The following is a 22090-nucleotide window of genomic DNA, read 5'->3' as shown; positions in this document are numbered from 1 at the left end:
GTCAATTTGCTTAATGAGTGTTGACTTTTCCCTTAATTTTTCTTGGGTGACATTCACTTCAAGCAATACATTAAGCCTGCTACCCGTTTACAAAGAATTCTTAATGACCAGCCCCATTTTGAAATGATTTCTTCTCAATCTCTGTAGAAAACCAGAGGGAATGTCTGAAAATGATTTACTCTATTTTCCAGAATAAAAAAAAAGTTTCCAATATACCCACTGAGAAAGTTTTACTTCTTCCTTCTATGGCTTTAGAATAATGGCTATCCCTAAATACAGGAGGAAAAAAGGGCCAATTCTAAAATTGTCACCTTTTAGTATGTAACTTAAAGCAATGGCCAACTGGAGGAAACTCAAGTTGGAGGAAGGAAATTTAGTATTTTTGGAAATCTAAATTAATATTATGTCAAGTCCTGGCAGCACTTTTTTTTCAAATGACTATAATTAGAGATATGCAAATGCTTCACTGGGGAAAAAAAGGCTGAAAGAGAAAAATGCACCTAATTAAGTAATGATTTTATCTTTACTAGATGGTTATTAAAAGTGTAAATGTGGCTGAACCCTTTTAAAACTATAAAATAGCATTATCTCCTTCAGAACTCAAGGAATATCAAACCAAACAAATAATGGCAAAAGTGTGTCACTCTTTACACCTTTTCCTCAGATATGGGCTTCCTGGTACTCAGATGATTTCAACTATTACATTTTGTCATAAACAATAAGCTTAGAGTGGGATGAATTGGGAGATTGGGATTGACATATATACGATAATATGTATAAAATAGGTAACTAATAAGAACCTGCTGTATAAAAAAATTAATAAAATTCAAAAACAAAACGAAACAGTAAGCTTAGAATATGGCTTAGGTAGCCCATAAAGTGGCCAGTTTTCAGATAGTTAAAACCATTAAGTTTTCTCTCTACTTTCTTATATTTTGGAAGAAAATTATTTTTAAAGGCAGGTACTACTGATTTAATGTTTCAAGACTTTGCTACTTTCATCCTGACTTGGTAGACCCAAAGGTCTACAAATTTTATGTTAAAATGTCCATATAGATTCTGGCAAGATGGTGGTGGAAGCATAATTATTGAATATCCCCAGCTCACCCTAACCATAAAAACAAATAGAGCAGAACCAAAAACCCTATGGATAGCATCTACAAGAAAACCAGGTGATAAGGTATCCCCTACCCACAAAACCAGGTGATAAGGTATCCCCTACCCACAAAACCAGGTGATAAGGTATATCCCCCTCCTATGTATGAAGGAGGTGGGGACAAACTACCAACAGCTTCAAGAACTGCCGTTAGGTACGCACTACAATGCTCAGAGGGCCATTCTGGGGACACCCACAGAAGCTGGCAGAGGACTCTGCAGGTTCCAACTTCCCTAGGAAGTACAGAGGGGATTGTGACCCATGTATTTCTAATGGGCTGGAATGTTCTGGGGTGGGAGAGGTCTGATCCCTATAAACTAACAAACTAGGTCAAAGCCCCACACTGAGGAGAAACTGCTAAAGATGAATCTAAGATGAGTTAAATAGGCAAAGGAAAGGAAAGGTTCAGATAAGTAGGGGCTGAGAACGGAGACTAAAAAAAAGTAAGATCTTAGGTGTAGAAAAGTAAAGACCATTTTTTTCACCACTTTGTGAAAACAATGTTAAGTGGGTACTCTAGAACTGTGAAGCTAGAAAAGCTATAATGGCTCTAATAAGAGTATACGAAAACTCATAGCGAACAACAGAAAAGAATAGCAGTTGAATTCCAAATACGTTCTTTAAAGGAAAAATAAGGAATAGAATGACATCCCTAGTATAGAAAATAAAATCATGCCAGAAAGACACAAAAAAATGAAAACTATAACCTAATACTTCAAAAATGAGCTAAAAGAAATTAAATAAAAAGAAGGTATAAAGAACAGCCTAAATCAGAATTTTTAAAACTCAGAAATGAGCTGATTGAATATATATATGTAATTGAATCACTCTGCTGTACACCAGAAACTAACACAACCTTGTAAATCAACTATACTTCAATTTAAAAAAAAAAGTAAAAAAAGAAATGAACTGGAGAAAACGAAGATTTGAAAATGGAGATAAAGAAATAAGAATTAGAAATGAAAGAAAAAAATCATTTCAGAAATAAAGGGTAAATAAAAAGAACACAAGAGCAAATAAAATGAATAATGTCTCAAAAGAAGGAGAAGATGGAAAGGAGAAAAATTTTTTAATTCAAACGAATTATGAAGACATTAAAAGGATTTGAGAGAAAAAGATCAATATAAAAAGACAGGCAAAGAAGATCTAACATACACACAATGGGAGTTCCAAAAGCCAAGAAGAAGAATAGAACAAACAGCAAAAGCTACACTACAAGAAAGTTTGAAATTACAGTCAGCTCTCTGTGTCTGCAGGTTCCACGACCACAATACAGAGAGCCGGCTATACTGTGCCATTTTATATAAGGAACTTGAGCATCCAGGATTTTGGTAGCCGTGGAGGTCCTGGAACCAACCCCTTGCAGATATGGGAGGATACTGTACTTACCAAAGTAGCACAGTATGTCCCTGAAAAAATCAACCCAGAGCATCTAACACTACAGAATTACTGGACTTCAAAGCATAAAGGCAAAAAACAGGCCTTTGGGTATCTAGGCAAACATACCAAGTTAAATATGAGGGAAAGAAAATCAGATTGCCAGCAGACTTTGACAACACTTTATGGCAAAAGACAATATAGTAAAATATTAAAGATCCTTGAGCAAAGAAAAGATGAGCCAAGGATTTATATCAGACAACCTGACTTTTAAGTATAAAAGCGAAGGCTACAGACAAGCTGTTGTGAACATAATTCAGGAAGCACTTCCCATGAATGCTTCCTGAGGTATCTGTTAGAGGATGAGCTTCAGAAAACCAAAATGTCAGGAAAGACAGAACATAAGAACTAGTGGCAAGCATTAAACATATATTTACTTGTAGAACTAAGATTAAATGGTGGGGGCTTCCCTGCTGGTGCAGTGGTTGAGAGTCCGCCTGCCAATGCGGGGGACACGGGTTCGTGCCCCGGTCCGGGAGGATCCCACATGCCGCGGAGCGGCTGGGCCCGTGAGCCATGGCCGCTGAGCCTGCGCGTCCGGAGCCTGTGCTCCGCAACGGGAGAGGCCACAACAGTGAGAGGCCCGCGTACAGCAAAAAAAAAAAAAAAAAAAAGATTAAATGGTGATAACAAAGGAGACAGCAGACTATGTGATTGCTGTATATTCTGATAAAGTGGTTTTGGTGCAGTTATCAGAAAAATTAGGGGAGGGAGAGCATCTGCAAAGTAGAATATGCTTGCTGACGGCCTTATAGTAAAAGGCTATTACTTCAAATCCCAAGTAGGGGAGAAAAGGGAGAGGAAAGAACAGGCTACTAGCTAATTTAAATTGTTACTCACAGAAGGAAACCAATAGAAAATAGACCCCCAGAAAGAGCGAACCAAGGGTATCATATAAAGGTGTAAGTATAAAGGCAACCATTAGAACAGAAAGCACAAATCTTTTTAAGTACCCAACGGTATATCCAAAAAAGGGAAAGAAAATAGAATAATAGAGGAACACACCATCTATTAAGCCGTCTTACTAAAAAAGAGATCAAACCTGAGTATGATCATACCTCTAAATGACCAATTTACAGGAAATTCAGGGAACAGAGAACATGTTCAACAGCACCACAGGAATGCAGCCAGCAGCATTCGGACTGTGGATAACTGCACAGGACTAATCCTCAGTTTTCTTCAACAAACACTGGAGAATAGAACCTATAAATAAGAAATGACTTAAAAGGCCATATCAACGAACTGCCATATATGGCTCTTGCTTAGAGTCTATCAAATATTTATATATTCGTATATGTCTTTATATTTATTTTCAATAAGGGAAATGTGAATCCTGGCTACTCAATGACACTGTGGAATTTTATTGCTTTGGAAGGCTGTGACATTGGCATTATCATTATGTTTAAGGGAAGGGAACCTTTCTATTTTAGAGCTACATACTGAAAATGTTCACAGATGCAATTCTATGATGCTTATGTTTCAAAATAATGGGAGGGTGGAGGGAATTCCCTGGCGGTCCAGTGGTGAGGACATGGGCTTTCACTGCTGTGGACCCGGGTTCGTTCCCTGGTCGGGGAACTAAGATCCCACAAGCCACGTGGGGCGGCCAAAAAAAAATGAGAGGATGAAGTGGGTAGAGGTGAAGCAGAAAGACTGGTGTTGATCCAACTGCTGAAGCTGGATGACAGGTATATGAGGGTTCGTTCACTATTCTCCGTGTGTGAGGTGGTCCTATGATAAATATATATATAATTACATTTCTATGTATTTTAAAGTTACATATTTTTTAAAGTTAACGTGAGATTCAATTCCTCCATCTTGAAATAAAATGGCTGCTAATAGGTTTTCAAATAACCCAGACTAGAAGTCAAAGGACACCCCCCTTTTTCTTTAAATCCTTTCCTAGTCAACTGATAGCAAACTTAAACAGGGTCTATTTAAATTTAGGCCCTGAAATTCTCACCCAAAACAATAGGTGCTAACCAACGATGATGACACCAGATAAAAAGAATTCTCTGGCTTAGAAACACTACAGTCTTTCGTCAAATCTAAACCAAGTGCTTTAAGGCAACTGATTTCATAATGAAGCATCCACACTTGTATACCTAAAGCTGTTGGTTTCATCGAAATTGTTAACTGACATGGTACCAGGCACCTGAGTATCCACCTTAATGCCTTCAATCCCAGCTGTGGTCAGTGGATGCCTTCCTGCCCATAACTCAAGAGGGTACCACTTTCTGTCCCTGGACAGTCTTTATCTTGGATTCCTTCCTTGGATCAATACTAAAGGCAGCACGAGTCTTACTCCAGGCCTAAGACTTAACAGAGAAGGAACTTTCCAGTTCTGGGCACAAACAGTGGCAATTCTCATCTGGGGGAGTCCCCGATTTGAAGCTGGAGGGCTTATCACTTCATGGAACTCTGAAAGGCCACCCTAAGGCTAAAATGCAAAGTCAGATGAAGTCACCCTGTCACCTCACCCAGGCTGGCTGCAGCAACACGGGAGTTGACACACCATGCCCAGTATAACAGACGGTGGCTAAATGGCGCTCTGTCAGACTCAAAAGTGCCATTAGTTAAATACAGGTATATTAAAAACTGAAGGTGGTCAGATTTCAACAAGAAACAGATGAAAGAATTTAAAAAGGAGGTGCAGTGGCTTCCCTGGTGGCGCAGTGGTTGAGAGTCCGCCTGCCGATGCAGGGGACACGGGTTCGTGCCCCGGTCCGGGAGGATCCCACATGCCGCGGAGCGGCTGGGCCCGTGAGCCATGGCCACTGAGCCTGCGCGTCCGGAGCCTGTGCTCTGCAACGGGAGAGGCCACAACAGTGAGAGGCCCGCGTACCGCAAAAAAAAAAAAAAAAAAAGGAGGTGCAGAGCCTCCAGTGCTTGGAGACATACTGGAGAGCATTCAGCCTGGACCCCTGAAGCATCCTCTCTCAGCTGTGAAAAAGCATTCTGGTCCATTCTGGGAAAAATGGTTCTAAAGCCACAGATGGACGATGCACTTTGGCACATTCAAGGCTCCACAAAGTCCTGAAAGTGAAGACACCTATCTGTGTTCCCCCAGCGTTGCAGGCATTTCTGCCACCCCCTTCGGTACATCCTTCATCAGTACATCCTCATACCTGCTGGAGAGGCTGAAGTTACAAAGACTGGAGCCGTGACAAGCTGGAAGGCTGGCGTGTGATGCTCAGCCCTTCCAAGGGCACTGGCGGGGCGGACAGGACTCAACTGACAAACATCTCACAGAGCTCCTCCTGAGTCGGCCCCGACCCAGGCCCTTCCCCAACCCACCCCTACCTAACTTCATTTTTGCGTCCTCTGGTCCCTCCTTCCCTGTGAACCCCGTCCCCCAACCCTCTGAGAAACCTTGCTTTTCTCTGCATCCTTCCTTAATTGACCATAATAAGAAACTGAAATAAATCTAAAGGAAGGCGCTTTCTCTGAGAGACTCTAGACTTTTTCTTCCTTCTGGGCTCTTTGCGGACCTGGACTCATGAAAGAAAAAGAATTCACTAGAACATAAGCCTCAAGAGGACAAGGATTTCTGCCTGGTGTGTTTACAACTATACCACTCGCCCCCCTACTGCGTCAATAATTATTTGTGAACAAATCTATAAATTCCTGGTACGTGTAGGGTCCGTTTAAAAGATACTGAAGGGACTAACAGAATGAAACTGTAAATCCTAAGCACTACAGCTTTATGCCCAGAGTTGCTGTTCCAAGTTTTCCAAATGGAGAGAGAAGCCATCTGCACCTGCCTTGGATTTGTCCTCACCTGATGGCATGCCACTCACTACCTGAGCTCTTTCGGCATCCTGGCCAGCTCCTTCTTAGAAGGCAGTCATTCTGAAACGAAGGTGATCGTTTAAAATACTATCCCTTGAAAAGACTGGAATGGAAATGAGGCTACACATTCAAATCTCCTAAAAAATTCATAAACCCTTCTACATATGCTAGTTTATTTTAAAAAGCTGGAAAGGGGGGTTCTTTTTCATGAAAGTGATACATTTTGCTTGAGCTAGAAACGTGTCTACTATTTCCCTGTAGTAAATATACTGACTATACTAAAATAAGGAGAAAAACCTTTAAACATCCCAATTAACTGTTTTCAAGTGGTGATTCTAATGACATATTTTTGGAGTAAGAATCCTGGTTTGACTTAACAATGACGAAAAGCCGAAAGGCCAGTCCATGCAGTTTTACCAGACCATTCCTTGAAATGCAAATCTTCCATCAGTTGTTAAAAAAGAAATCTACATTGTGAAAATTAGGATGGAAATGCATTTTAACATTTATAAACTTTAAAACTTATCACTTTATAACGTACCCATAGTCTTTCCAAGTAGTATAATTTTCAATTTTTTAAACAGTAGTGTTTTTTTTTTTTTTTTGCGGTACGCGGGCCTCTCACTGTTGTGGCCTCTCCCGTTGCGGAGCCAACAGGCTCCGGACGCGCAGGCTCAGCGGCCATGGCTCACGCGCAGCCGCTCCGCAGCATGTGGGATCTTCCAGGACTGGGGCACGAACCCGTGTCCCCTGCATCGGCAGGCGGACTCCCAACCACTGCGCCACCAGGGAAGCCCGTAGTTTTGTTTTTTTTTAAGCATGCACTAGCCAAGTAGAATAACAGCCAAATGCCACACAAAATCGCTAGTCAATGTTTTCCTCAGAAGTCACATCTACATTAGATCCCTTTCTATAAATACTTCCTTCCAATAAAAAGAGACACCAAATAATTTCCAAAGTTCTTTGTGACAACGCCACCTTTGTTCTAACCCTGCAAAGCAATTCCTCTGCTAACGAGTCTGCATAGGCCATCATATTTAAATTACTGGCAGCCCTGATTGCTTTCAAGAATTTTATAACACCCTTTGAAATAACGTGAGTCACCTGGGATAAACCCAAATGAAGTGGGATGTTTTGCCTCACTGAAGAACTTAAGAGACACAAGGGAAAAAGTAAGGATTTCTCCTTCTTTCATTTTCCCTATTATTTTTTAATCCATTAGGTCAAGAACAAGGCATTCCCTGGAAAGTACCATCACTCAAACTCTTTCCTTAAGTGATAGATTTCTGCCCGCCACAAACAGCCACCTCCTCCCCAAGGCTCACTGCTTTGGGAAGGGCAGTGACCAGCACCCCTCATTACCTTTTAATGACCTTCTAAACGCAGGGCTAGGGAACCTACAGCAGAATCCCAAGATGGCCTAAGCCAGTCAGGACTCTTATCAGGCTTGGGGGTTTCATTTGTTTCCAGGTTGGTTGGTTGGTTGGTTGAACAAGTGAATTTATGCAGACTGTTACATTCCTGACTTATCATTTTAATAAATACTTAAAATTTGTTAAGAAGCAGAGACTCAAAGATCATCTCTTGCTACTATCAGATGTTGAGCCTACAAAACCTGTGATCTTGGCTGGGGCGGGGGGCGAGTAGAAGGTAGGGGAGGGTAATTAGCCCTGGACTTAAAAGCAACTCAAAGTACACATCCGTGGATCTCTCTGGATTTGCATTGTGCATACCATATATGTAATATCATGCAACAGTGAGACCTATTAAAAAAAAAAAAGTGAGACCTATACTCTTCCGTTTTTTGAAGTTATTTCTCTGAGTAAGCACCTACTTGACCAGATGACACATACAAAAATCTCATCACATATGGTACCGCAGGAGACACTGCAGTTACTGAAGAAAAATCCAGGTGCCCTAAAAATTATCCTATCTCATCTTCTGCTAGTCTCCACAGAGATTTTTTTCTATGGGAGTCTTTCAGCTGACTGTAAACCTCTACTTCTGCTGTTCACACCTTGACCAATTCCTGCCCCATTCCTCGAGATTTAACTCAGGTCCCAGATCTTCCTTGGAATCAGCCATTCTACTCAAGAAATGATGCTCATTCCTCCAACCCAATGCAAATGAATATGTGTCCTGGATTCAGGACCAGCACAAGTATTTAAATCTTATTACAAATCTTAACTATGTTAACATCTACACCAAGCACTTACGTTTCCACAGATCCCAGGCCCCTTGAAGGCAGGGATCACATCTCAGAAATCATCATGCATGTTGACAGGACAAGTGAAATGATGTAATCAACCAGAGACTGCCCAACTGCAATTTCATTTCTACCACCTTCCCCTGCTGGACCACTAGCTGATCTAACGTGCCACTGAGCCATGACCACGAAATGACCAAAGGGGAGGGACAGGTGGGAAGGGAAGTGAGGGTGCTGGGTAAACCCCAGACTGAACAGTCCATCCCTGAGTAATCAAGGGAAAAGGACTTCCTTCACCCTTACAGATCTGTCAGCCTACATGCAGCATGGCTGGCTGTGTCTCAGAATCAACAGTCAGTCGGGTGATCACAGAGCACAGTCATTCTTAGGTTAGGGCTAATTATGGTCGATTATAGATTTCTCCAGACCTCGAACTTCCTTGTTTCGGGCACTTATTTTGGCACTCAGCTTAAGCTATCGTGCACTGCACAATTCATTCTGTGGTTAGATCCACTGTCCCCAACTCCAATAGATCGATCAATAACCCCTTTTTAGGTGTGAGTTCTTTATTGGCTATTTTCAATATAACCAAAAACTGTAAGGGTCGTGTTAGAGTCTACCCAGAATTTATAAGAAACAGTCCAGCCCAGAGCCGAGGCAGTGAAGAGAGAAAAACAGCTGGTTATTTTATTTAGAAAGATTTCAGCTGGGCCCTTAAAGGGTCATCAAGCCAACTGAGGTGGGCAGGACCTAACCATTTCAGAATGACAATTACTTTTGGCTTTTCTCATACCTATAGCCAAGGCCCTATAACTCTGGTAACACAATAAAGTCTTTTCCAACCCTTCCAATCAAAGAATTTTCCCTAAAAAAAAAAAAAAAACCTCAATTTCTTTCTGGGGTAATTTCAACTATTCTCATTTTGTCCCATTCTTCACTCACATACTACAAATATTTGAAGACTGTCATTCACTAAACCTTCCTTTACCTTATCTTCTCCAGGCTTCATAAATCCAATTCTTTAAGTTGCCCTCAAAGGGCCTATTTCCCAAAGCTTTAATCAACTCTACGTCCTCTTCCGTGCCTAAAACATCCATTTTGTTCTCTGAGAAAACCAATAAACATACTTTTAAAATAGTCTCATGCAGAGACTAAATGAAGAATTATCTTCCTGCCATCGACTTCTTTTCATGAAAATTTACTTTTCATTACACGACGGGTACACAACACACAATTCTTTAGGATCCCCAAATCCTACTGTAATATTATAGAGCCATGGTCTGTGACCTTTGAGGTTTAGTTTTTAACATGGACATGACCCTAAGAAGATTTTCATTTATATCTATCATCGTGTCTGTGAAATTAAGTGTCAAGTAAATGCAGCCTGTAAATGATCAATAAACAAACATAGCGGAGTCCAGCATCTTATGGCCTCTTTCAAACGGGCTCCTCTTCTTGGCTTTATTTCTGTGAACTCCATAGCACCCCCAGATCTCCGTTACCACACCCACAATAGTTCCTGTTCCCCTTCCCCACAATCTCGTAGTGCCTGGCACATCCAAGATGCCTGTAAATTTGCCAAGCAAAGTAACTAAGTCTGCCACCTTTATCTTCTTCATGTCTCTTAAGTGTTCCCCCTTCTTTCCAGAGCATGCACCCCAACACGCAGGCACTCACTCCTTCATCCAGAGACCACCTAACCATCTAAAGAGTATGATCGGGCTTCCCTGGTGGCGCAGTGGTTGAGAGTCCACCTGCTGATGCAGGGGACACGGGTTCGTGCCCCGGTCCGGGAGGATCCCACATGCCGCGGAGCGGCTGGGTCCGTGAGCCATGGCTGCTGAGCCTGCGCGTCCGGAGCCTGTGCTCCGCAACGGGAGAGGCCACAACAGTGAGAGGCCCGCGTACCGCAAAAAAAAAAAAAAAAAAAAAAAAAGAGTATGACCGATGGTCCCTCTGCCCAGCTCCCCACCAACACATAGCTCTCAGCCGTGGGCCTAACCATCCTAACAGAGGCCCCTCAGAAACTCTCCGTTAGATATTTGTACACCCATGTTCATAACAGCATTCGTCACAATAGCCAAAAGGGGCACGCAACACAAGTGTTCATCGATGGATGAATGGAGAAAAAAATGTGGTCGGTACATACATATACATATACATACACTGCCTTCCTTAAAAAGGAAGGAAATTCTGACATGCGCTGTAACACAGATAAACCTTGAGGACAGTATGCTAAATGAAATAAGGCAGTCACAAAGACAAATACGGAATGAGGTCCCTAGAGGGTCAAACTCATACAGACAGAAAGTAGAATAATGGTTGTCAGGGGCTCAGCGTTTCATGGGTAGAGAGGGTTTTGGTTTTGCAAGATATAAGTGTTCTGGACATGGGTTACACAACAATGTGAATGTAATTAACACCACTGAACTGTACACCAAAAAAATGGTTAAGATGGTAAATTTAATGTTATGTGCATTTTACTAAAATTTAAACACACACACACACACACACACCCCTCCCTTAGTTTTGGCTGCCCACAGCAAGGGGATGTCCAAGTTTTTGGAGCAGGTTGGGGAGTGCGCTTAACAGGACAGAATAGTAGAGCGAACAGCCCTGGACCAGCAAGCAAAGCTGGGAGGGCCACTACTGGGTCAAGTCTACCGTAGCCTTGACTTCAAAGTTCTTTTCAGAATCTGGACCAAATTCAATACTAAATATACCCTCCCCCTCCAATGCTCCTTGAGGCTAATCAGAGTCCACCTTTCCAGCCTCTTCGCCTCCAATTCTCTATCCCCCAGTCCTAACACCAACTGAAAGATCTGAAAATCTTCAAATAAGATCTTAATCTCTTGCTCCCTGTTTCAGGAGCTTTTTCCAACACAAGCCTCAACTACAGACACTCTACCCTCTTTTAAAGTTTAGAAATTAATGTCAAATATTATCTCCCACGTGGACTGATCCCTGATCTCTATCACATGCCCACCAAGACGTAAACTCCTCTCCTGTGAAATATGGCCTGGGCACTTTGCACTTCTTACGACATCAATTCTCTCTTTGAATTGTTGGCTCTGCTCTTACTCTGTTCCTACCCCACCCCCAGAGCCCACACGTATAGTCCCCACAAGGACCAAGGCATAAGGATTGATCATCCTTTGTTAAACTGAATCTGAAATGTTGGCTCAGCATTCACTAGTTCAAAGCTCTGTACAAGTGCTGGAGAACAGGAGAGAAGTTAAACCAGTACTGCCTGAGCACTGCTGTGTGTCCAGCCCAGGGCAACAGACAAGTTCAGCTTGGTCCCTCAGAGCTAGGGAAGGGCCTCATATAGTCACGGAAAAGCTCCTCCCTTCTCAAGGTGCTTTCAATGCCACTTTACAAGGCAATAGGGTTCATGGACCCTCTGTGAGTTACACTTACTTATTCATTGAGAAAATGGGCCATTGACAGAACTTTTGCCTCCTAAACTTTTACCCAGAAAGCTATATTCCCTTTGGTGGAAAGCAGCCTGTGAATAAGGTTAAACAAAGAACCAGGGAGAGAAGTATGCACTAACTGTGAACCTTTTAAAAAACTAGACATTGAATGGATAAGCTTCATCTTAAAAGAAACCCCTCTATATAATCTGGTTTAAAACCATTTCCAAATTTCTTTCCTAAGAGACAAACGCTGAAAAAGAAACATAAAATCAGCCTGATGGTGGAGTCCCCATGCCTTCCCTGTAAGGGACGGTATGCAAAGTGTGTTTCGTGCATGATCTAATTTACTCCTTTCAGTAGGCCTATGCCATCATCCCCATTTTACAGATGAGGAACTGAAGCTTAAGCAGAGGTGAAGGGTCTCGTCCCAGGTCACAGAGCTGGAAAGAGGCCAAGCTGGACAAACTTGTCGACTTCAGAGCCCAAATCTTAACTCTGATGCCTCATGCCCTGAATAACAATTTAGCTTAAACTTTAAAGTTTGCAAAAGCCTTAAAAACCTAACTGTCAGAAAGGTATGCAGCGGAAAATACCTAACCAACACATTTCATAACCAAAATGTAAGCATCAAGGCTAAAGCATAAGATGAATGGAAAAATTAGAAGGTATGAATGTTTTCACTAGAGAAATCTTCTGGGAGATATATGTATACATATAGCTGGTTCACTTTGTTATACAGCAGAAACTAACACAACATTGTAAAGCAATTATACTCCAATAAAGATGTTGAAAAAAAAATCTTCTGGGTTTTTCTCCCCCCGCCCCCCGTGGAAAAAATAGTCAAAGATCTGTTCACTCTTTAACACTAGTGATTCCCAAATGTTTTGTCAAAAGCTATGTAAAACTCAAGACAAAAATTAAAGTTTATTTCATTTTAAAAGCTGTCAGGTTAGTACCTATTGGTATCTGCGTGCAAGGATTATAAAGAGAAATAGTCAGATTCTACATACTCATGGAATTTCTTCATTTGTCAGGTGCCTATGCCATCCCAGACCCTGTGCCAAGTATCTTTACAAGAATCTGTTTCTAACCTTTAGAGTACTCATATTAGAGAAGGCATTATTCCCATTTTAGGGACAGCAATAATTCCTAATTTACAGATAATAAATATGTACAGAGCTTGACATGTGTTGAGCTTATACCATGAGCGTGCCAGGCAGTACCATTCTAAAAACTTTATATGTAGCCACACATTTACTGGCACAGAGAGGTTAAGTAATTTTCCCAAAGTCACACAGCTAAAACTAGGATGAAAAGAGTGCAGCTCAGCAAGGGTAAGCAATTTGTTCCGAGGTCACAAAGCTGTCGGCCATGGAGCCAGCAGACTAATACAAGGCTGTTTTCATTCCTTAGGTCTGTGCTCCTTCCACTACGTACCTGCGTGGTCCCACCTGTGCTCACCGGGACCCAAGGCTAAATGCCTAAAAGCCCGACTGGCAGTATAAAGTGGTACTGTCTAGAGCAATGGAAAGAGTAGAGGTCCCATCTAAAGACGGGGAGTTTTCGATTCTTCGAGAGAATAAAGAAACCTAGATCTTGATATAAATTCTCCATATTTTAAATACTGCCCCAATGTTTTCTAAAAAAGCATCACGTGGGCCAAACGAAACACATCCAAGCAAGGGCTATGAGTTTGCAATTAAGAGTCTGAAGTCAAAAGATGGGCTGTCTCGGGTCCAAAATGTCAAGAGACTAAGAGCTGCCAGGCTAGGCTTCCTCACAAGTCCTCTCTGCTTTCAACAAAGATTTACACTGGATTCGGCCTAGATTCAAACTTTTTCCTCTGGTGACTCCCTTGCAGGCCCTCTTCACTCTGGATTTGCAGCCACGAAAATATCTATTCAAGTTACAGAGACTGCAGGTGAAATTTTGCATGCTTAGGATTTCTTCAAATGTCCTTCAGTCCCCTTTTTAAAAATGTTCCCATATGTGAATGAAGCAACATTAAGCACTTCCCTAGCCTATCAGCTGTTTAAACTAAATTCATTCTGGAGAAAATGCCGCTGCAGCCTTGACCGCTGCCTTTGAAGGGGTCCCTGCACTGCAGTCCAGCTTCAAGAATTCCCGCTCAGGACACCGCGGCTCATTTCCTGGTGTCCTTCTTTAATCAGCTGGGGGAGACTTGAGGAAATGAGTCAAAATCCTCAGGGCAACTTCTAAGGGCCGTCAACAACAGCAGCAAAATCCATCACAACAACATCTGTACATAAACGTGCTCCAAGGGAAGCCCACAAAATAACTTGGCACATTTCTGATGAGCATTTGTTTTGGAAAAAGAAAGGCTTGGAGTGTTGAGCTGCCATTATATCTCACTGTGCTCGTCCAGGGTAAACAGCCAATGATGTCACCCATCACTGGGGCTTTTCTCTCTCACAAGTACCCCACAAGTATATAATGCTAAGACCACTTTTAGTTTTTTGCAGTGGGGATGGAAAAAAATTTCAACTAACTTGCACCATCATGTTAGAGACAGTGCATCTTCATTTTGGAGGGACTCTACCTGGAATAGGACAGCTAACACCTAAAGCCCTCATACCCAGCGTCAAATGCCTACAAACGCCTCAGGGAAGCTATCACTGAATGACTCCCCCTTCAATGAATACTTCCCTCAAATTGAGAACACTAACTCAGACATCGTATGACAGGAAACCTAGGTCTTTTTCACCAACAATGGGAAAGTAATGATCTTGGGCATCCTATATTCCCAGAACCTCCTACAATGCCTGGCATATGATATAGAATAGTTTCAAATAAATCTCAATTTATAACTGATTCTTAGAAATCATGTGACTGGAAATACAGCTGGGCATATGGGGCCAACCTCAGGCTTCACCCCTGATTATTCTGGGAACTCGCTTATCCTCAGCCAGTTTCTCCAGCTTTAATGGTAGGGATGGTAACAAGACTACCTCCAGGGCTTGCTGAGAAGACTGGAAATTGCAGGCAAAGGCCCCAGCATTGGGTCTGGCACTAACGTGAAATTGGAGGCTCCCTAGAAAACGTGTTGCAATAGCACAGCATGAATGGTTTATAAAGTCTGAAGAAAAAATGTGTGGGTGGGTGGGAAACACCAGAAAGTGGATAAGTGAATTATCTGGGTTCCCTTTTATAAGACCATCATGTTATTTCCAGCAGGACAGTCATTCAGAATGTTATGTGTCCAGCTGCTGGGGATGACTCTAGCCTCACACCTGCAGGAACGAGGGGAGGGTATGATTCACTATTCACTGCAGGTTCATCCTGCTGGGCACAGGAGTTGTAAACACTGGGGCGGGGCGGGCCTGGTGACGATGGAGGGTCCTGCAGAGTTGGCACCTCCTAGGCCTCAAAGGGAAACTGTAGGGGAGCATGTTTGGACTGGAGAAACACACATCTCCCTGCTTTAACCAGAGGCAGACCAGCAGGACACCACCAAGCGGTCGCTGTGACCAGGAGGCAGTGGAATTTCAAGGAGGCAGGAAGGATTCAGGGAAAGAGTTCAGAAGAAGTGTAGAGTCTACGCTCGTAACACTGGAAGAGGAGAATTTGGGACCCAAAGGATCCTTCATGGTGCAGACCCCTTGCTGCCCTGTTGAGGACCCCGGGCTCCCACAGATTTAAGGGACTGGCACAACGGCACACAGCCAATAGAAGCTGAGAAAAGGAGAACCAGAAAGGCAGCACAAGGCTTTGTCACTACACCACACTGCCCCCCAGGAGCCAGACCTTAAAATCCCCTTTGCCAAAAAATCTGTTCGATGGAGCCGGCTAATTATGAGGAATAAGGGAGCAATGGATTCATTTAATTTAAAAAATGGGAAATAGTATGTGTAGTCTACCTTTCTTGTGTGCCCGATGGGTCCACTGCACACCCCTTCACTGAAATTAAAATGTCAAGGCACAAAGATGGAAAGGACCAAACGTCTAATTTGAAGCTTAGGCAGTCAAATCCGCCACGGGAATCCGGACACTCATTCATGATCCCTCCTACCTCTCTTCCCCCACAGGAAAGCCCTCACAATGCCTTATAAGACCGGGAAGGGGAAGGCTGCATCTTAAGACTTTATGGGAAAACTGATCAGCAGTAGATAGAGTCCCACAATAGTCACAGCGATGCTTCCTTTGGAGCCCTTGAATTCCAGTTCAGACTCACTTTCTATCCTTACATCATCAAGTTAGCCTTAAAGGTTAAAAAAAATAAAAATGACCTGGGAAAAAGCAGGGCTTCAGGGGTTAGTCGGGTGACCTGCACTCGCTTGCGCACCAGCGACGCCCAGAAAAAAAGAGAAGGGGCAGGAATCTGAGGGCTTCCAGGAGCCTGCAAATCCTCCTCCACCTGAAGACCCAAGTTCCCGCGCAGATATAACGGATTTTCATAACAGCTTTAAGATATAAGTAAGATTTGCAGAAAGTTCCACTCCATCTCCCACCCCTCACCTCAGGCAGCTCTTCAGTAGAGATATCATATGGGGGGTGTTGCGAATCTCAAAATTCCCAAAGAAAACAGGGACCTGCGATTACAGGTCGCAGACACCGTGTAGAGGGGCTTGCAGAGCCCTGCCAGCCTGGCCGGGTACTCCGGCCGTGCGTGGATGGCGGCTGGGGTCAGGAACCGCAGGGTGCCGGCGCACCGTCCCCGCCTCCCCCGGGAGCAGGCAGCAAACGCAGCCCTCAGCCGCTCCGAGGCGCGTTGCAGGAAAGAAACGGCACCCGGCAGAAAGGGGCGAGCCTCGGGCACAGAATCTACAAAAGCAAAAAGTCTGCAACCTAGCGGCTGCTTTCCACACGCCCTACCCAAGTTGTCTCCGGAGCTGCACCTCCAGGTTCGCGGCCACAGAGCCGCACGCGGCACGCTCCCCGTGCAAAAGGTATAACCGGAGGACCCGAGGACAACGCAGTCTTCGACGCGGGTCCAGGATGGCGCCTGGAGCAGAAGAGGCAGCGGGGTCCGTCCCCTGCTCTGGGGCACAAAGAGCGCCGCGGTTTGGAAAGCTGCCGCCGCAGAGCAAAGAAAAGGCTCTCCTCCAACTTCGCCCTCCGCGCGGCTGAGAACCTGCGGGCCGGTCCTCCGGTGCGCCGGTCACACACGCACAACTTTTAACAAAAGGAAGCAGAGGTCGCATCTCGCCCGGCGGAGATTAACGCGCTGCATGCGAACCACCTCGCCGCCCGCCTCTGCGCCCGCTCACCCTCCGCACAAAAGCATCCCCAAACTCGCACGCAACCCGCTGCCCTCAGCCTCACCTCGCTCAGCCTAAGCCCCCCTCGCCGCCCCCATTCCCGGAAGACCCCCGGCTCAGTGCGCCCACCACCAGCGACAGGGGGCTCCCTGCGCAGGTGAGCAGGGCAGGGCGCAGGAGAGTCCCAGGGCCGCCCCGAATCTTCCCGGAGGCTGAAATGCCCCGGCACCAAAGAGCCGGCAACCACCTCTCCCGAGACACCCCAACGTGTTCGGGCCCTACGGGGGCACAGGGTGAGCCGGGGGACGCGGTCCGGGTGCCCGCAGCGCCCTCCCACCTGTCTGGACGCGGAGCAGGAGCACCAGGACGAAGAGGAAATCCCAGGCGCCGGGAGCGCCTCTCATCGCGGTGGCTGCGCTAGGAGCGGAGCTCCGTTCCACGTTCCTGCTCTCGCCCAAGTGCACTGAGCGCGGCAAAGCCGGGCCCCCAGAGCTGCGAGCGCCGAGCAGCGGCCCCTCCTCCCAGCGCCCTCCCACTGCGTGCCGGCCACGCCCCTTCTCCGCGCCCCTCCTCGCCTCCCCTCCCTCCCTCCCCCACTCCAGGGTCTTGCTCCCTGGCTGCGGCGTCTGACCCCTGCTCCTTCGACGAGCTGATCCCGGGGGACCGAGCCCGCGGGTAGGGAGCGGGCACACCGGCCCTCACCGCCCGCTCCTGACCCCAGAGCCCCTTCATCTCTCCACCTCTTCTCTCCTGTGATATAGTAGGGCTGCCAGAGGCGGTTCCCGGACGAGAGTGGCGCTGCCCACGCGCTTTGTGAAGCTGGGCGCCACGCGCACATCAGGGGACCGGCCCGCCACCTGGCAGGTGCTCCCCAGACAATAAAGGTCCGCCTCCGCCCCTCGAGCACGCTCTCGAGGGAGGAGGCTGGACGCCGCTAGTGGTGGAAGGTGGTGCGGGGGACAGGAACGGGGGGGGGGCGATGGGATTGGGCCCCGACATTCTTCTCTATTCCTGTTATTCGAGGGGGATCAAGCGTGGCGCCAGGCGCCGCGGTAAAAAGCTGAGCCCAGGCGTGGGTAATTATTAATGCTCTGTTTCTCCACCTGCTCCTCAACCTGTAAGATCACAGTTGGTTTCTATTGGTCGGTGTGGCCTCTGCCCAACAAGCCCCTGCTGAGACCTTTCTGGAGACTGGGGCTTTGGGGTGGGAAGGGGCCTTCAGAAGTTTACTCTGGGAACCCGAGTTTTTAAATCCATTTGCCCCAAAGTCGTTGTTCTGGAAGCCCTCTGGGCGCCTTTTTTTTTTTTTTTCCTGTAGGGTTTCTCTGCCTCTCTATCAGACGACAGTTACAGGGGTGGGGATTCTTGTGTTCTTCTTAGCTGCCCTAGCCTGTACCAAGGCAAAACAATAGTAAAATGATCTTCTTAAGCCAAGTTTCACGGCCTAGGAAGTGCTTTACCCAAGGAAACAACAGTATCTGTATGGGGTTTTATAGTTCCTCCTTAGGCTGAATGCTATTTCATGCTCACAGTAACAGCTCTGTGAGGTCGCGGAACAGATATGTATATTATTTCAATTCTAAAAGTAGCCCAAGATCACACAGCTAAAAGAGGGGAGACCCAGTCATTATAAGACTGACCCCAGGTATGATGAGCTTTCCCTGTGCATTCTAATAAATCAGTAAACACCTCTCCAGAAATCTTCAGAATGGAAAAGAAATGGGAAGTGCCCATAAGAAAAAGCTATGGAATAATTTAGATACACCTAGACTCTTCTCTAAAGTAGCAGCCAAAATTTATAATTAACCAATTCTCTGCCACCCCCTTTATTTAATATTGAAAGCTCACCTGTTCGATGTTGATAGGACCTAAATTGGTTTAAGAAAAGTGACTTTTAAAGCTAATCACTTGGACTTCCCTGGTGTGGCGCAGTGGTTAAGAATCCGCCTGCCAATTCAGGGGAGGTAGGAGTTCGAGCCCTGGCCCGGGAAAATCCCACATGCTGCGGAGCAACTAAGCCCAAGCGCCACAACTACTGAGCCTGCACTCTAGAACCCACTAACCACAACTACTGAAGCATGCGCGCCTAGAGCCCCTGCTCTGCAATAAAAGAAGCCACCGCAATGAGAAGCCTGCGCACCAGAAGAAGAGTAGCCCCCGCTTGCTGCAACTAGAAAGCCCGCGCACAGCCACGAAAACCCAACGCAGCCAAATATAAATAAATAAAATAAATTTTTAAAAAAGCTAATCACTTAAAAATTATCACTACTTCATCAATATATATGATCGCCTCTCTTTAAATGTTTTTATTTATTCATTCAATAAGCATCTAAGTGTCTACTGTGAACGAGGATGGGCTAGGCACTGGGAGGACCACTGTTCATAGACAGGTGGGGGTCCTGCCACAGTTCTTACAGTCAAGTGTGGGAACCCACACCCCAATGTCCTAGCAAATGATTCAAGGCACACAGCTGTGGGAGAACTGAAATTTAAAGGGCTCTGTGCTCAGGACCATCAGACGACATCTTCTTCTTAAAATGACAGAGATAAAACCTACCTTGCAAAGCAATCATAAGTTTCTAGGATCTTGATTTATTTCTAAAATCATTCGTAGTGGGGGAAAAAAATCACTATGTGTTAAAAATATCAACATTTTGCCTGAAAGAAAATTTACAATTTTCTTCTTCAATCAACTGATATTGGAGAGGATAACAAGTCTTCAGAAGAGTGGCTGAAAAGAGACCATATTGCAATTTAATTCTAGGCAGGAAACGTCTATCAGAAAAAAAAAAAAAAACAATAGGGAATTATACAATGCTGGACTATCATTCATGTTCACCATTCAAAAACACCTATGAGCACCTAGGTAGGCATACGATACAAAAATCAGTGAGACAGAGTCTCTACCTAGAGGGATTCTTGTTCCAGGAGGAAAAACAGATACCCAAATAAGAAACTATAATATCTGTTAACAGGGCTCGTGTTCAGCCTGTACATACCCAGGCTGGCCATATCAGTTGGTAGAATATTGAAATCTTTCTGTACTGATTGGAAACAAACCTACCTCCCTAAACACCTTAGTACCCTCTCACTCCAACTCCTCCCTTGAGATACCCCAAATCTCCCCAGATCCAGCAATTAAAGGTTTAATGACAGGCACAACAGAGAGCTTCCAGTCCTTGTGGCTTTAGGGTTATTAGCTATTTTTAATAGTACCCCCTGCCAGCTATGTACTAAAAGGAGGCATATAGAAGGTGCTATGAGTGAACTTCCAGGGGAATGAACTATACTTTAGATCATGTCCAGTAGAAACATTTACAATAATGGAAATGTTTTATGTCTCAGGTACGATTTGTGGGACCAGTTCTGTACTCTGTTGATTGGCCCTGGACCCTTTCATGGATTATACTTTATGTATTTTTATTGTTTTCGTAATTGTATTAATGAGAACTCTTGCTTGCAACTTGTAGAAGTTGTAAACTAGTTTATGCAAACAAAGAAACCTAAAATGTATTAGCCCAGATAACTGGAAAGTCAAGGGGTGATAATGTCCCAGACTTGCCTAGATCTAAGAGCTCAAAGTCATCAGACTCGAAGGTGGGGTGTGTGTGTGTTTGTGTGTGTGTGTGAACACACGTGCGTTCTTTTTCATCTCCATCCTTCAGCAATGCTTTCCTGTATTGCTTCCCTGACCTTATATGCAGCTCTAGACTTATAGCTCATTAGTACCAATGCAAGCTTTTCTGCCCTCAGGAACATCTCCTGCAGAAGTACTGATCTGGCTTGTCACATGCCCATCTAGAACCAGTCACTGAAGCCAAACAGATGGAACATGAGGATGGGCCAGGCCTGGGTCACATGCCCATCCCTGGAGCTAGGGTTGGGGGCCCACTTCATCCACATCACGAGGGAATGGGGAGGACTGTGTTCTCAAAGAAAAACCGAGGTCCTCTCAACAGAAGAAGGAGGAACGATGCTGCAAAAAGAGAACCAAAAATGTTCAGTATAGTCTCACACAGCCCAAATCTGTAATTTGAAGAGTTTTTATATTTCTGATTCTAAAAGTAAAGATGCTTATTGTAGAAAATTTAGAAAATACCAAAAATTATAATGAACAAAACAAAACAAAAATCACCCAAGGTATAATTACTGAAGAGTTCATTTTGGTATGTTACTTTTTTTTTTTTTACAGAGCCAAGCAAAGCAATTCTTTCTTTCCTTCCTTCCTTCTTTCTTTCTTTCTTTCTTTCTTTCTTTCTTTCTTTCTTTCTTTCTTCCTTTCTTTCTTTCTTTCTTTCTTTCTTTTCTTTTGCTATGTTGGGTCTTCGTTGCTGCTCACAGGCCCTTTCTAATTGCGGTGAGCGAGGGCCACTCTTCATTGCGGTACGCAGAAGCATGGGCTCTAGGCACTCGGGCCTCAGCAGCTGTGGCACGTGGTCTCAGTAGCTGTAGCTCAAGGGCTCCAGAATGCAGTTCCAGTAGCTGTGGCGCACGGGCGCATCATGTGGGAGCCTCCCGGACCAGGGTTCAAACCCCCGTCCCTGCATTGGCAGGCAGACTCCCAACCACTGCGCCACCAGGGAAGTCCCTGGTGTGTTTCTTTCAAATCTTTTTTCTCTGCCTATTCTAAGGGTTTTTTTTTTTTCCATTATATGATTTGATTTTACAATATTTGCTAATTTTCTTTCTAGCTTTTTCACTAATCATAACACAAGCATTGTCCCAAATCATTAAAAATTCTTTGGAAACATACCATATAATGCTAATATAATGTTGTCAGTACTATTTATATACCATAATTCTGGATGTTTAATCATTTCTCTATTTTTTTCCAGTTTTCTTCTATCATAAATTACTTAGT

General features: G+C 44.5%; 1 protein-coding gene across 1 annotated transcript in view; it reads right to left on the bottom strand.

The window, feature by feature from the left end:
* KIT (KIT proto-oncogene, receptor tyrosine kinase) overlaps positions 1-17738 on the bottom strand; it is an 85703-nt gene extending 67965 nt beyond the window's left edge. The window contains exon 1 of the mRNA XM_067736026.1: positions 17567-17738. Within this exon, the coding sequence (XP_067592127.1) occupies positions 17567-17633 (67 nt within the window). The 5' untranslated portion in view covers positions 17634-17738. The remainder of the gene's footprint in view (positions 1-17566) is intronic.
* Positions 17739-22090: the final 4352 nt, after the last annotated feature.

Source organism: Pseudorca crassidens, chromosome 4 (genome assembly GCF_039906515.1).
Source record: "Pseudorca crassidens isolate mPseCra1 chromosome 4, mPseCra1.hap1, whole genome shotgun sequence".
Lineage (NCBI taxonomy): Eukaryota > Metazoa > Chordata > Mammalia > Artiodactyla > Delphinidae > Pseudorca > Pseudorca crassidens.
The sequence above is the reverse complement of the archived record's forward strand: the minus strand, read 5'-3'. Positions and strand labels throughout refer to the sequence as shown.